The 15,904-nt window shown below is 42.7% G+C and overlaps 1 protein-coding gene across 1 annotated transcript in view; it reads right to left on the bottom strand.

Moving 5' to 3' along the window:
* LOC106653011 (collagen alpha-1(XVIII) chain) overlaps nt 1-15,289 on the bottom strand; it is a 65,986-nt gene extending 50,697 nt beyond the window's left edge. Inside the window, exon 1 of the mRNA XM_023460630.1 lies at nt 15,205-15,289. Within this exon, the coding sequence (XP_023316398.1) occupies nt 15,205-15,289 (85 nt within the window). The remainder of the gene's footprint in view (nt 1-15,204) is intronic.
* Nucleotides 15,290-15,904: the final 615 nt, after the last annotated feature.

The following is a 15,904-nucleotide window of genomic DNA, read 5'->3' as shown; positions in this document are numbered from 1 at the left end:
CATGTAGCGGAAAACCGCGCGGGCACATGCACTTACAGCTTTCATTGCCACACCCCACCCCATGCCGCTACCAACGGCCCATTTTATATTGCCCTTCTTGCCTGCCGGGGTCTACATGTAATTATGATTAAAATAAACGATGGAGCCACGCTATATACAACGCGGCTTGTGTCGCGAGCTAGAGCGCAATGGAAATTCATTTAATTGTCGCTTCGTTTCTGCGCTGCTTTCCGTTGCCGCCGCCGCCACCAACGACGACGACGACGGCCCTTTTATATTACCCGGCTTTGATGTGGAAATTTAATTTACCTAATCGACGATTTTTTGATCGACGTCTGTTTTTTAATTATAGAACGGCGTATAGAAAAAAAAAGTTTCGCTTCCTGCAGGTCGTAGTAAGTAAGGGCTCCGATCCGAAACAATGCAAAAATATTTCGCGAATGGTCCGCAATGATTTTTTGTCGAGATGAAAAAGCTCGCTCGTGATCCCCGAGAAAAGCTCCTCTTTATTAGACCCGGCGAGCATATAAGAGAGAAAACGAGGGAAGAGAGAGAGAAGATGAAGAGAAAGGAAAAATATTTGAAGTATATTTCCAATAAAGGAATCGCTTTGCTTTTGCAAATTCCTATGGACTTTTTCGCTAATCTTTGTACTTTTGAGCGAGGCTGCTGCTTCTGCTGAAAAAAAAGGAGAACTGAGTCTTAAAGGCTTCCAAGTGGCTGATGGTGTTCACTAAAAGAAGCTTCGAGAAAAAGAGAAGAATTACCTAACTTGAGCACTTCGGGCTCGCCTTTCCCGTTCCCTTTTTCCTTTCTTCTCTCTCTCTCTCTCTCTCTCTCTTTCTCTTCTTTGTTTTTTGTTATATACACTCGACTCGAAAAATTTTAATACTCCCGGCATCTGTATGAATTTCCTCCCGCGAACTTTTTTTCATTTATTTTTTCCTTACATTTAATTTCATCCTCCACCCGCGCGCGTCGTGGGCGCACCGAGAATAGATAATATACATTGGAAATAGATCGAATCGGTGCTTATTTCAAAAACCCTGGCCCGATAGTCCGATAGGATAGCTATATGTACGCGGATACACAGCAGCAGCAGCAGCAGCAGCAGTGGCAGCGGCAAGGGCTTTGATATACTAAGATATACCGAGTTTTCTTCGGTTAAAACTTCGAACACGAGCCGTTTACTTTGCCTTCTTTCGCGCGCTCGCACTCGGGAGCTAGTAGTATAGCGTATTGGCTTTCCTCCAAATGCGCTCATAAATCAGTCTATCACGTATAAAAGTAATTTTAACTAGTAAAATGTTGAAAACGACTCTAAATTTTACCGCCCTCCCCTAGACTTATACTATCTGTTATATTATGCTGTCGATCGTGATGCACTTATTTTCCAAATAATAAATAAGATACAAACACCTGGTGCTTGCTACGTGTATACGAGTTCCGAATCTATGTGGGTCATTGGAACATTCGCTGATATAACGTAAACTTTTATTTTCGGTTAATTTGTTTCAACGATATAAATATCCTTGTTTATATGCATTATTTATTATTACGCAAATGATACGATTCCGTAATCGTAAATAAGTAACGGTCCAAAAAAATAATGGATCGTTTAATCAATGTAGCGCATTAATGAGTAAATACATGGAGACAAGTATGATTTGTGTAAAAGATACGAAGTAGGTTCATGGCGAAGTTAAGAGGCAAGAAATCGCCCCCTTGCTCGCTGGCTCGGGGTCGTGTCTTCAGCTTATCGATGGGAATAAATCGAGCGTGAAAGGTCTCTCTCTCTCTCTACGAGATATTGAAATTGTTTCTCACTGCAACTCAATTTCGCGCCTGAGAAATGCTAGTGTCGTGCAGCCACTCCGTACATACATACAGTGTGCTGTGTAGGGATCGAGCTGAGAAAGCACGTGAAGCAACGGTTGCAGTAGCAGCGGCAGCAGCAGCAACAGCAGCGTGAGCAAACGGAACACTTTGTAAAGGAGGAAATAAAAGAAGCTTAAGGGGCTTGGTATGGCTGTAAACGCGTACGTACAACATACACACATACATAGCGGTATAAAGGGAGTGAAGGAGAAGAGACACGAGCGAAGAGAGTAAGAGCCAAAAGAAAAAGTATATGAGAGCAAAAAGTCGAGAACAAGACTATATGTGTTTTTGTCCGCGTGCGTGCGAGCTTGTAGTATTTGTGTATGTGTGTGTGTGAGTGTATGTACGAGCTTACAGAAAGGAGAATGAATAAAACGGCGAAAAAAAGGAGAGAAGAGAGCGCTCGAGCACAAGTTAGACCACTAGATTTCGAACTAAAAGTTTCGCAAGCGAGCGAGCGCGCGCGCGGCATTGTTTATAAAAGTAAAGACAGCAATAGATAGAGAGAGAAAGAGGCAAGAGTGGGAGAGATAAAATCAATTGGAAAACTGCCGAGTGCGCGAATGAATCCGATTGTTTCTGCCTTTAACGTTATATAAAACGATATATCCGTGCTGCGCGCGGCGCAGCCGTCTACGTTTGATTTACTTTTGGTATAACCGCCAAAGAAAAAAGGAAGACTGGAAGAAGAAGGAAAAATAAAAACAATCGTGCGTACCTCGGCAATGCTAAATAATACTCACGAGCGTTTGTTTGTACTTCGGATGCCTCTCTCCGACGAGAGACAAAGTTCTCTCTCTCTCTCTCTCTCTCTCTTTACTCAGCCAGCAGCAGCAGCAGCAGCAGCACTCGATACATCAATCAAACAAATTAATTTTAAACCGCTGAAAGCCATTAAAGTTGCGAGAAAGTTGTGCCCTCACTGCCGCCGCTGCCGTCGGCACATTGTACAAAATCCATAATTAATTATATATGTATATGCGGCCGCGGCGCGCATGCGACTCTGCGCACGGAATCGCGCGCGCGGGACAGCTACGAGTCTCGAGAGTTGCAACTTGCAGCGCGCGAGGCCAGGCGAAGGGCATTCGATCGGGCGTAAAATTAATTTTCATCGACGTCGTATTATCCCCGAGCTTTTGAGGGATTTATCGTTGCGAATCGCGCAATATTATATTGTCTCGAAGACAAGCACTAGCAGCAAGAATAGATCGAGCTTAATGTATATTATATATTATTCCCAGAGAAATGTATGTGTGCGTTCAGGAGCATGCACCTCGGGTCCAAGAGCTTTAAACTGGCTCAAAGTCTATAAGCTTTCTCGCAGCACAGTTCCCTACGTACATTTATACGTATATAGTGGCGCGCGAGCCTTTCGAGCTTGCGTGTTATATTCAATAGCTAACGCCCCCCACGCCACGAGTGCAGCGCAGCGCGAGAGACATAGAGAGAAGGACCTCGTGTACAGCTATTGAGATATTCATCATCTCACTTACACTCGCGTGGGTAAAGAGCATAGAGAGATATACTAAATACTCTGCGGGCGCTTGTCGCTTATGCCACTGCTGCTGCTACTGCTACTGCTGCTATGTACTGCACCTCTGCGAGCCCATCTCCTCTCGCTGTCTCTGTCTGGGTGCATATACATATCCTGTGCAAATGGATCTTTCCTTTGCACGTGCTATATATATATAAACGCTATATATTAAATATATATGTAGTACCCATGCGGATTCGTGTGGGCGCGAGTGAGCTCGAGCTGCCTCGTCGTGTACTTGTGTAGTTAATAAGAACACATCAATGAAATCCTCATGCATATGCGCGCGAAATAATCAAAATTCGCGTGTGGCCCGGCCGACGCTACTCCTCCTCGTTTCTGCTCTCTCTCGTACAGCCGTGTGTATAAATACGATATAATATATGCGCGCTTTTAGAGTGCGCGGCCGAACATAGTTAAACCAAGGAGAATTGGTCAAATATTTATCAAGCTACCAATAGCTATGTACCGGTCGAGACTCCCAAGTATACATATATTCATATCGAATTACTCTATATCTATATATCTCACGCTCTTTCTCTGAATTTCTCCATATCTATCTCGTTTTAGCTTCATGCTTATCTATATAGATATCCCTGTTATATATATATGTGGATGCATGTGTGTATGCATGCGTGAGCTTTTGAGCTTGTACGTTATACGTATAATCGGTTCAAGGTTTTAGCTCGGGTTTAATCAGTTATAACGAGAGGATGTGTCTGCACTGTGTCGAAATCGGACTATTGTTGCGATTTTTCTTTCGTTCGGACGATAACGTGCGATACGCGTTCACACTAAGCGTTTTCGGCAATACTATCTCACGCTCTCGATTTACCAAAAACACTCTGTGTTTTGTTGGTTCAACATCCAATATACAAAGATAAGAGTGTATTAATGAGATATTTTTTTTTAATGATATGAAAAAAATTAAGTAGTACAAGTCAATATACGCCGAGACGTGATTCATGGTATTCATTTATTACGAGCTGTTTAATGCAAATACTATTTTATACTTTTCAGTCGATTAACAACTGCATTATTTGTACAAGCACGTTTTTATAAAATAAACACGTGTATCCAACATGTAAACAAACGTATCGCGTACTTTCTCGTGCAAAATAAAGTTGTAATTATGCGCATATTTTCCTTCGATTTTTCTGTTTAATCATTGCTTCGGTTTTGTACTTTTTCCAAACCCGTTTTTTATCCCTACACATTTGCCAACGGTTGCGCGAAGTCACTCGAAGTTTCTCGTCGTTTCAGCTCTTCACTACGGAATTTTCTCCTTGCGCGACCGCAACACACAGCTATCAAGCGCGAGAAAACCTTATGTACGTGTGTATAAAAAGTTCTCCATCCGCTTCAAATCCTGCGGATAAATCTAGCGTGTTACACGACTATTTACCCAGAAGCGGTTGCTGCAACATGTGTGCATTTGTGTGTGCGTCTGTATACAGACGCGGACTCTCTCTCGCTCGGCTATAAACAGCAATGACAGCTCGTTGCGAAACCTACGCTCGTTTACCGTCGCGCGTCCGATATTACATCGAACGAAGCGCGTGGCTCTGCATACTAGGTACCCATCGCCCAGATCTAAGTGTGTGTTTGTGTGCCTGTGTACTCCCATCCTCCTCCTCCCTATAGCCTCTCCCAATATGTATATAGGTAGCTACTGCGCGACATGCCGGAGAATAACATTGAATGTGTGCGAACATTTGTATACTCCGCTGAGAATTGCATGTTGCAAAAGCGGATACCGAAGAGGACGAATGAGAGATGAAAAATAAAAAATAAAAATAAAAAACAAAATCGAGTAAAAATACTAACGAACTTGAGATTCGATCGCGATTTATAAATAAAAAAAAAAGAAATTTTCTTTTAATTAAAGCAAATTCATTCACCGGGAGTAAAAAAAGCTTGCGAGGGGGTAATAGAATTTTCTTTGATCTTTAACGTAATGAAGCGTGCTGCTTTCAACTGCGCGCCAATATATAAGAAAAAATTAATATAGCAAAAGTGCGATTTAACAAGACGAGGAGAAAAAATATAGTTTACATAATAAGTCGAATAATAATTTTCGAACGTATTACGTTAGTTCTATATTTAGTTAAACGAATGAAATGATCAAATTTAACATACCAAACAAACGCGTGGGGGATATTACGACTGGTATTTAAGTTCAGCCGAATGTGCATGATTGCGATTCGTTCAAACTGTTATACTTCGAACAACTGTGCCGTGCGCAATTTCGAAGTGTGTGAGAACTACACGTGTAGACACGCGCGCGGGCACTTTATATACGCGTGTGTACACGCCGCTCACTTACGTAAAGGTGCACCAGGTTATTTTCTGCAGTCTCGCGCTCTCTCTCTCTCTCGGTTGAAATGTGCTACTCATGATCCGTCAACTTCCTCGGCGAATTTTATTCCGAAACTTGGAACTAAACAAACACACGTATATACACACACACGAGCACACAAGCTGCTCTAATGAATTCGCGAAATTACGAGTCTTACGGAGCGAGTGCGTATAGCAGTATACGTACATACGTGTCTACATTTAGCTCAGTACGATGACATGCATGTTATATGCAACTGCGGCTCGAACGTTTCGACTTTATATAGAAATAAGTCGATTGATAATCGGATCATTGCTGCGCATTCGACGACTTCACGTGTGCGCTGCGCGGCACCTTCTCGAATTCCGCTCGCCCGACACGCTCGATTAAAAATTATCCAAAATTTACTTATTCCATTCGTGACTCGCACCGTTAATTATTCGCTAAAAGCAGTGCGAGAGTCGAGAGTTTTTACGCGTGACCGGAGAAAATTCGTTAATACATAGCGGAGGTATACGTATATACAGAGACACGTGAACACGAGATAAATATACATATATAAACGCACACTTGACTTGGAAACACGTACGAAAGGGTAATTAAAAACTAGCAGACAACGGCACGCGTGCGTGAGGAGATTTTCGCATTAGTTGGCTCTGCGCGCGGCGGCTACTTTATAAAACTTGAACTTCGAGCTCGCTGTGTAACTTTTACCTCCAAGGCAATGGGGAGAGCTGCTTCTTATAAATAAAACATAATACACACTCACGACTTGTTATTCGCGCCAAGTGTTATTGTCTCGGTCGAATGTATACGAGGCAATTTATTTTATTAGGATTGGATCTCGTGTACAACGCATGCGAGAGAGCAAGCTCAGGAGCCGGCCAAGAATGTCGAGTATAGAACTGTGTGTGTTTATAAATACGCACTGTAGAGCAAACGCCGGCAACCGATAATGACTTCTGCGTGTTAACTTATGCTAAACTGCTGCTGCTGATGCTGCTGCTTCTGTGCATCGTGTCATCTCGTTATATCGATCGTACGTATACGGGCACGACGACGTTTACTCTGGAGCGCCACGAGAGACAATCTTGCATTATAGCTTACACATAGTTCGTCGCGTTACATAGATATTTACGTAGCAGCTGCCGCAGATAGAGCTCGAGCTCGGGAAAACATCCGATTCTAAGCTAATACAGAGCGTTTGGATTAGCAAGCAAATCAAAGCGAACGTAAAGGACGAAAAGCGAGCATAGAGAAAGAAGGAATTATGCTCGAATTATTCTTGAATTTTCAATAGTATATTTGTAAACGAAATTGTGACGCCGTGGCGTCTGATGAGCCGTTGTAGATTCGCATACATACGTCTTTCGGATGTGCTATTGTAAGAATAATATATCTGACCGATCTGACTTATACAATCATTTTCACTTTGCCACTTGCAGATTTTTACAGATAAAGGTACTCGCCATCTCTCAGTAAAGGTTGAAAGTGGTCTTACCAGGTTTAAAGTAGTTCAAAATTAGTCAAAATTTTTTGAAACAATTAAATTCTAATTTCCAGGTTATAATTTTAGTTCTCTGAATATTTGCAACATAATCGAAACAGCAAAAGCGCTGAAAACAAGCCAATTAATGGTCAAGTATTTTAAAAATTGTTTCATGGTCAATTTTTGTGGTCGTTAGTTCAATATTAATGTTGAGCCTCTCTACTAAGGAATCAGAAGTCGCTTTCAGGTCCATCACTTTTTATATAAGTAGAATTGTAACTGAACATCGGGGCTCTGTATAAGAGCAGTCAGTGCGACCAAAATAATGCAGAAACTGGATCACATATTTTATCGCATACTTAAAAAGAGCCCTTCTATCATAATTATAAACTATATTGAGGTCGATGTTTCAATTCTTTCGTAATAATTTATGAAATTGTATTAATTTCATGTTTGAATATCGCTTTTGGTCCGATCTCACTCAAATGCAAAACTTTTCACTTGAAACTTTTGCATGATACATGAGAATAGATTCATAGCCATTCATGATTTTTACATCTGACGTCTTAACTTCATTTCACTTGTCAAAAATAAACGAGTGTTCTATCTATATAAAAAAAATACATAAAACCAACAGTCGGAGTTTTCCAACTGCAGTCCGATAAATATATCCACAAAGGGCTAATTCAGTTCCTCTTTTTATTCACTCTCGGACCGAACAATTTTATTGTGAAACAAATGTTAGAAACTCGTACAACATGCCCTACTAAATGGAAAGTTTTTTTTACGATCGTCCAGTAAGTTCAATCATGAATACACAGAGATCTATAAAAAAAAGAAGCGATTTATCCCTGCAAACAAAAAAAAAACGATTCTCGTGAAATGGATAATTTTTCCTATTTTATTGTTGATATCTCATGACTAGAGCGAAGAAAAAATTATAGCCCCGTCTGGCTTACGCAAACTTTATCGAAATCTGAAATTGAAGAACCGTAAGGTTCGTCCTTTTACACAGTCAATGGTACTTCTCCTGATGCATTCGATGGAACTACTATTTTAGAATTGAAAATCGTCAGCTGTAGGGGAGACCATTGTATAAGTGAAAACTGAATCCTTTCTCTCTCACTCGTCCTCTTCTCTTTTACCATTACTTTACAGAGCAAACCTGAGGATTCAACTTGAAAATCAAATTTCATTCGAGTGCGACTATATGTATGAGCCTCGGGTGTATATTGTAAAAGAGATCTTTAAAAATAACTGTTATCTTCTATGTCAGGAGTCGATTACCATTCTCGAGAAAAATATTGCGAAAAAAAGTTGATCAATTTAACGAAAACAGTTTGATGACTAACGAAATACAATCTCCACGATGGTTTCCGTTTAAAAAGTTCTCTCCGGAAATCCCACAGAAAAATCCACAGTGTTTTCTTCCGGATATTTTGAAAATTTTTCGAGGCTATTATTTGATAAGCAGACAATCGATCGATTCGATAATTGTAGCAAGCTTCTTTTCTTTTCTGGCTTTATTCGACAAAACACGCGCGTCGCATCGTATTTCGTTCCATCTCTCTCTCTCTCTCTCTCTCTCTCTCTCTCTTGAGCAAAGGAGAGAGAGGGAGAGAACTATCCTTTTCCGTGGATAACACTTTCCTGGCTGGTTTTGACTGCTGTACACGTGTATGTATGTGTGTGTGTGGGTGTGTGTATAGCAGGAAAGCGCTTTGAAATGAACGAAAAATGAGGCAGCGAAAAATGAAGGCAACGAAAAAAACGTTGTTACGCGCGACATACAGACAAGCTCGCGCGCGGGTAAATGCAAGGGGTAAACAGACACACTCACCGACCCTGCTCACACATACACGCGCGCACACACACACACACACACACACAAACACGTGCTTGGGCAAGTCGTGGTGGAGCCTTCAGGGAATACGAAGCTCCCATTTTTTTGTATCCCCGAGTCTTTTGTAGTTGTCACGCAACACCTCGTCCGCAATTCTTTTCAGTCATTAATATAACTCTTTTACACACTGACAAACGTAGAAACAGAGGCGCAAGTGTAGCAATAGCACAGCAGCAGCAGCAGTAGCAGTACATTTCGATTCGGAAATAGCCATCGAGGACCGAAAGATAACGTTATCGCTTTGTTATTCGACACGCGCCGCGCGCTCAATTCGAAATGACACATTTTTGTCGAGCTTTATATCGATTTGCTTATGCGTATAGCGTACGAATTTGTACAATCGTATATGCAGTACGACGGGGGCGAGGCAGCAAAAAAGGTGGAAAAAAAAATTATCGCAGAAATAATCGTTCGCGCGCAAATTTTAGTACGCTTTCTCTCTCTCGCTCTGGAGCTTTAATGCTGGCGAGCTCGTAAATACGGTGCGTGAGCGGGCGCGCGAGCTTTAACCGGATATATGAAACTTCTTCATTATATCCGCGCGCGCGCCCCGGGCCTCGATGACCATTCAAAACTGTTATATATTTCCCAAAGAGCCGAGCGAGGGAGGAGGCCGTACGATGGTGGTGGAGGTGGCGGAAAGAGAGAGACGAAAAATAGAGCGTGCAAAAAAAGGGAGTCAGGCAATATAGCGACTCACGTATTTTTTCCATTAGCGAGCTCTCGCGCGTAACTGCAGTTTCACCTCGCGCGCGTTCTTCGCTCGAGTGTGCGGGCAGAGAGGAGGCGAGAGCGTATGAGAGAGAGAGAGAGAGCGAGCGAGAGAGAAAAACAAATAAGTAATAAAAATGAAGAAAACCAATGGAATCAAATCCAGTGGCAACAGCTCCCTCAGTGTGCACGTTATACTGCAGAAGCTATAGAGCTCGCGCGCGCACGCAGCTTTTAAATTATTCATGATACGATGTTGAAAAACACAGAAGTATAGAAAGAAGCGAGCAGTAGCAGTAGCAGTAGCAGCAGCAGCAGCAGTGCAGCAGGTATATTGGAAACGTGATTTTATTTCTCTCTTCTTCACGCATTCCACCTTGCATGTATAGTGCAGCTCTGTCTTTTTCTCTCTCTCTCTATTTTTACTCCTATCTATATATGTGTGCGTGCGTATGCGCGGCGAGTGTGTATACCATATACAGCCCGCTGAAACCTCTATATTTCTCTGACGAAGTTAAGCTTGAGCTACATGCGACTTTTTAAGTACCTGCCACTTTAATCCGATTGCTTCCCTCTTCTGTCGCTGCAGCTAGCTCCATACACACACGCGCACTCACACATAGACACATACAGACACGCGAGCAAAGCCGCATATATATAGGCTGTATACATATATAAATGCACACATTTCAAAGTGAGCCATGCGCGGACGCAAGTATGGACCCATAAGTCGCGCGAGGACTTTGTGTGTGATACGTTGACTGTATATATGTATGTTATGAATATAATAACCTCGCGGAGTGTATATATATATTTTCGTTGCAGCGCCCACGCGTATACGTGCAGCGCACGCCTAAAATTTATTAATTTTGGAGAGCAGCTCGGATGGCACAACGGCGACTCCGTAGCCCTGTTATGCACAGGCAGCAGATTGTATACGTGCGCGAGCGCGAGCCGTGATCCCATCTCTCTGCCTCACCCCCGTGGGTTCCCGAAAAATAGAAGAAAGTACTTTTCGCGGTCGCGTATACAGAGAGAGAGATAGAGGCTGGGCATATAATATCTCTATTGTGCGGTGAGTAAGCATATTTATGCGCGTACGATATAATACCTAGCCGGCAAAGAGAAAACCAATATCTTACTGCGAGCGAGTTGGCGACCGATCCAAGTGCAAGATTGTAACGCTGGGAAATCGAAATTAAAGTTTGAAGATCGCGATGAATATATATATTTCTTACAATTTTACCAAAGACACGAACTTTAATGTCGCATTTATGTAAAATTTAAAGGTCGTCGTTAAAATTGTACCCGCGGCCCTCCCAAGACTTTCGAGTGTATTATACCTCGTAACGAACAGTTCATTGCCTTAGCAGTAAACGAAAGCGAAGAGAAGCAAATTTCACCCCGAAAATCCTCCACTTTTAAAAGAAAAGCGAGCGTGCGCGCGTGAACAAAAAAGAAGGAGAAAATTATCGCGCTCGGGCGAAAAAACGAGCAATCGTTTGGAAACGGAAAACGACGACGGTGCAGCAACAGCCAACCACCGCGCGAAAGCTCGACAATACTCGAAAGCATAACAAAGCTACTATAAAGGCGAGCGGCACCGCTGCAGCGAGAAGCGCAGCGCCGTACCAGGCAATGAGTCGTTTTTATGGATACGACACCAGATGGGATTTTGTGTGTCACTAGGTATATACTAAGTCGAATGTGCTTCTTTTAATACAGCCTCCTCTTCTCTCTCTCCTCCCCTACCCCTGCACGTATAGATATACACGTACTGCGCAGCCATGCTGTAAAGTTTACTTCCGGAGCCGGGCGCTCGCGCGAGCTCGATCCTGTGCAGTGCAGTGCCATGATGCCTGCGCGCGCGTGAGAGAGCTGCGAGCGAGCGAGCGACGACGTTATGGATCGAATCGGCAAAGTGGCTGGTTGTATAGCAGCAGTTGATGGAAAGTTTAATAAGTAAACACTTCCTTCGATCCAAGTGCCTCGCACGGGCGCTGCTCCCCGTGCTCGCTGGCAGCTTTATTTTTGTTTTTAACGGGAGCCAAACAGTTTCGTGCAAAGCGCCACGCGCGCGCGCGCATGCGGTGCTGCTGCTGCCGGATCACCGAGGAGAGCTCGTTCCTTGAAATTACTTATTGAGCAACTGCAGCACCCGTCGAGCTATATAACGGGGTAGCTCGGCGCAAACGAAAACTTGAATAGTTTTTCATTTGTTTATTTACGAAAAAGTTATTAACAGTTTGAAGAAATATCGCGCGCGAGCGCGGGGAATACCAGATCGAAATACAAGTCTATATAAGTAATTGAAAAAAATAGCCGAAATGGAAAATGTAGCAAAATTACTAGACTCCAAGTGCTAAATATAATGATGGACTGCACGCAAGGAGTTGTAATTTTTTTTCGATCCCCCCTCTCATCCAAGTGTATCGGCGAGGCTTTAATTGTAAACAAATAGGAAACTGCGCGCGCTCTGTGTTTGCGAACCCTTTGAAGGAAAATTGGAACAAATAACCGCGTCGAAATCGGCGCACGAAACATTTTTTTAACGAAATAAAAAAAAAGTTTTGCTCGGTGCGCGCGCAAGCGAGCACGCACGTTCTCGCTCGCTCGCGATCGCGGATAAATCAAATTGAAATCAAATGTAATGAAATTTTTCCTTTTATTTTGCACTCGATAAATGCTGTACATTGATCTTGTAAATGAAACCGCTTGCCCGTTGTCGATGCACTTTTAATTTGATTAACATGTATCTGCAGGCTCGACGGATTCCACGAGCGTGTAACAACGCATCAGCAAATTAATGAAAACAAATCATAAATGGAAAAATGACGGATATCTGATTATTTTTTATTCGTAGCTCCGGCCAAGCTTCGATCCGAATCGAATATCCACAAATTTGCTCTCAACTGCACGGCTCAAAGAAAAAAGATCGAGCTTTGGATGAAAAATAATCGATTAACCGCTTCTGAAATAGTTTGTGTCGAGAGGCGCATCATGTATGTCATTAAAAGGCCGCCGTCTCTCTTACACCCAACAGCTCGCGAGAGAGCGAAAAAGAGAGTTGGGGGAAGAGAGAGCGAGAGAAGATTTAGCGAAGCCGCGCGAACGCAATGCATAAAATTCGCTGCCGCGCGCCCGCGCTCGTGAATATATATATTTGCAGACGCACACGCGGGGTATAGTTAGCTTTATACTTTCCAGGCACGCTCGCACTTCTCGACACATGTTTCCCTGCGCGCGAAAACGCAAATATCACGTCTTTGCGCAATGGTATTCTCTCGCTCTCTCTTTCGGTGTGGATATATCCGCATATAGGTATACATGTACGCGCGCACAATAGCTCTATTGTATTTGGCGTGTTCGAATTTCGAGCTTAAATCGCGGGCCAGGCAAAAATATAGGTACAATATACGCACGCTCGTGCACTCGAATTCGATCGCTCATGTAAAGCGGAAAAATCTGTTTGGAAATTTACAAGTTGGCATTTTCGGAAAAAGAGGCAAAGAGAGAGAGAGAGAGAGAGAGAGAGAGAGTTGGCAGAGAGATGTACAGGATAAACCTTGTTCTCGAATTACATTAAAACGCCCGCGCGCGAGGCTTTAGCAAACGAGATCGTAACTTCTGAAAACAGCTCGGAAGCGTTGAAAAGCGAGTTGTTTTCGAGGCATTTCTGTTTCGTATTTTTAATTACAAGATAAGAAAGAAGTTCGATCATTTGAGCAACTTTTTGAAAGAGCGACTTCTTTCGCGATGCTGCTGGACTCGACGCTCCAGCTCACAAATATTTATCATTACCGCGAACAGCAATAGAAATGCTAAATAACAATCGCAATGTTTGTGCGTGCAACGTAGTTCGACTCGCGCGCGCATACTTGCCGCGCCAAAATGCCTTGAAAACGCCAGCGAATCGGAAGAAAAGATAAATAACGAATGGCGCGAGATGGGGGCAGGGGAGGGAGGCTACACGGCAATAGCTATTGCTCTCCAGAACTCACCTTGTATAAATCACGCGGACGTCATTGTTGTATTGAGAATAATCTACATCGCCATCGCGCGCGATGCACACACGCGTACAGATACATAGACGCGCGCGCGAGCAGAAAAAAATGAACGTGAAAAATATACAAGCCAATGCATCGTCGTCCGGTTTATGTATAGGCTGACTGCATGGCGTCTCTTTCTCTCTCTCTCTCTCTCTGCTGCGCGTTAACAAAGCACTGCGTGACACTCGCGGGGAATGCGCGTGACTCACTCCGAGACACCTATATCAGCATTTTCTCGAGCAATTAGCATCTTGTCGAGCGCGACGCGTCGCCAGTTTTAATTTATGTCTCTTCGATGGCGCTCGGCCAGAGCTAAACTAAATCAAATATTGCACGAGAGGAGAAAAACAGCTAGTGCCGATACGTCGATGCTGTACAGCGCAACATAATCAGCTTTCGAAACGCCGATGATCTTATTATAGCTATATAATTGGTTGCTTATACAGATGACACGACTCGCGCTGAGCACGTTGTAAATGACTTCCAACCATGATCGCATAATATTGTACGTGACTGCGAGAAACGTATATAATTTTTTCTGCATTTTTGCCTTTTTCTTCTTGCTAGGTTATCACGATTTTTTGAATGAATATATCGTATGAATACTTTTATTAAATCATTTTCCCGAAAGTCGAGCTATAATTACAGAGCAGCTAGTCTTTGTATGATTTTCCACTTTTTTTCTAAAAACTAATTCTGATTCCGCATACGCTGATGCAATCACATCAATGCTTTCAAATATTTCTCCAGTATAGATAGTTATTATTAATTTTTGCTTTCGCTCGGATTTAATAAAATTTCTTGTGAAAACGGCCCGTATTGTGCTATGCTTTTGTTAATGGAGGTTAATTTTGTCGGCTGAGAAATAAGGAGAAGTAAAACGTGTTTGCCTTCTTATCTTACTTTTCGCGAGGACACACTTTGGTACTCATACATGTACGAAAACGCCGCCGAGTGTGTGCACCTGGGAGTACGAATCTATGTTTGTAGCTTCCACTGACAAACTTGCATATATATACAGCTTCAGAGTGTCATCCTCCGTATTACATGAACAATATTTACTATCTCACTACCCGTATATCATGCAGCAGGCAAGTCGCGGTTCTATTTACTTAGCAAAAATAAATATACTCGCGTGCAAGAGGAGCGGAGCTCGATCTTGAGCCTCGCCAAGTCACATACATAGAGTTCAACTATTCTATCGCGAAATAATGACTCTCGCCAGTCTAGTGCGTTACAATTAGCTCTATTTGCTCGCGAGATTATTATTTTTCTCTGGAAAATTTTAATATAGCTTACCTTTTTTATCGCCGAAAAAGTCCTGCGTGGATGCGGTCGAAATCCCACGGCAACTCAGTAGGACGATCAGAATTAACGCCAACATCGCTAATGAAGCTCTGAAAATAATTAAACAGTTATTAACCCGGATTACGTGTAGAAACTGCGCGTATATTTCTAGGAATTAATTACAAATATTAGTTGGCGTATGGGCGCACATAGGGCGCGGCAATAGAGAGGCACCTTTTGAAATAATTAGTTTGCTTTTACATGTATAGGGAAGCAGCCCCCGGATAAAATGTGGCTAAAAATTTGGATTTGGATTATCGAAACGTTTCATTAGTCATATATACTTTTCGGCTCAAAGCTACGCGCGCGCTCACTGCTCTGCTTTCAATGTTTACATTATATATACATCCTCACGGAATTAGTGAGGCAGATTAGTTGGATGAAGAGTGCGGGAGGTTTATAGCAAAGTGCCATAGCCTTAAATTGTATCCGTATAATACTAAAGAGCTATTCGAGCCGAGCCGTTAAGGTTTCACTTTGCAATTCAATTTAGGCTCCATGGGCTATTAGCTCGCGTTGAGTTTTTATATCGGGCGGCAAAGAAAGAGCCCAGGGGATAACGGCGCGAGCTTTTTCTTTTAGATTAACTTTATGAATATTGCCCGGTACGACTCTGCTAGGTGGGCTAAGGCTTCTATGTATTATGGATAAA

This window comes from Trichogramma pretiosum, unplaced genomic scaffold (assembly GCF_000599845.2).
Source record: "Trichogramma pretiosum strain Unisexual culture from Peru unplaced genomic scaffold, Tpre_2.0 scaffold30, whole genome shotgun sequence".
NCBI lineage: Eukaryota > Metazoa > Arthropoda > Insecta > Hymenoptera > Trichogrammatidae > Trichogramma > Trichogramma pretiosum.
This window is presented reverse-complemented; position numbering and strand designations above follow the sequence as displayed.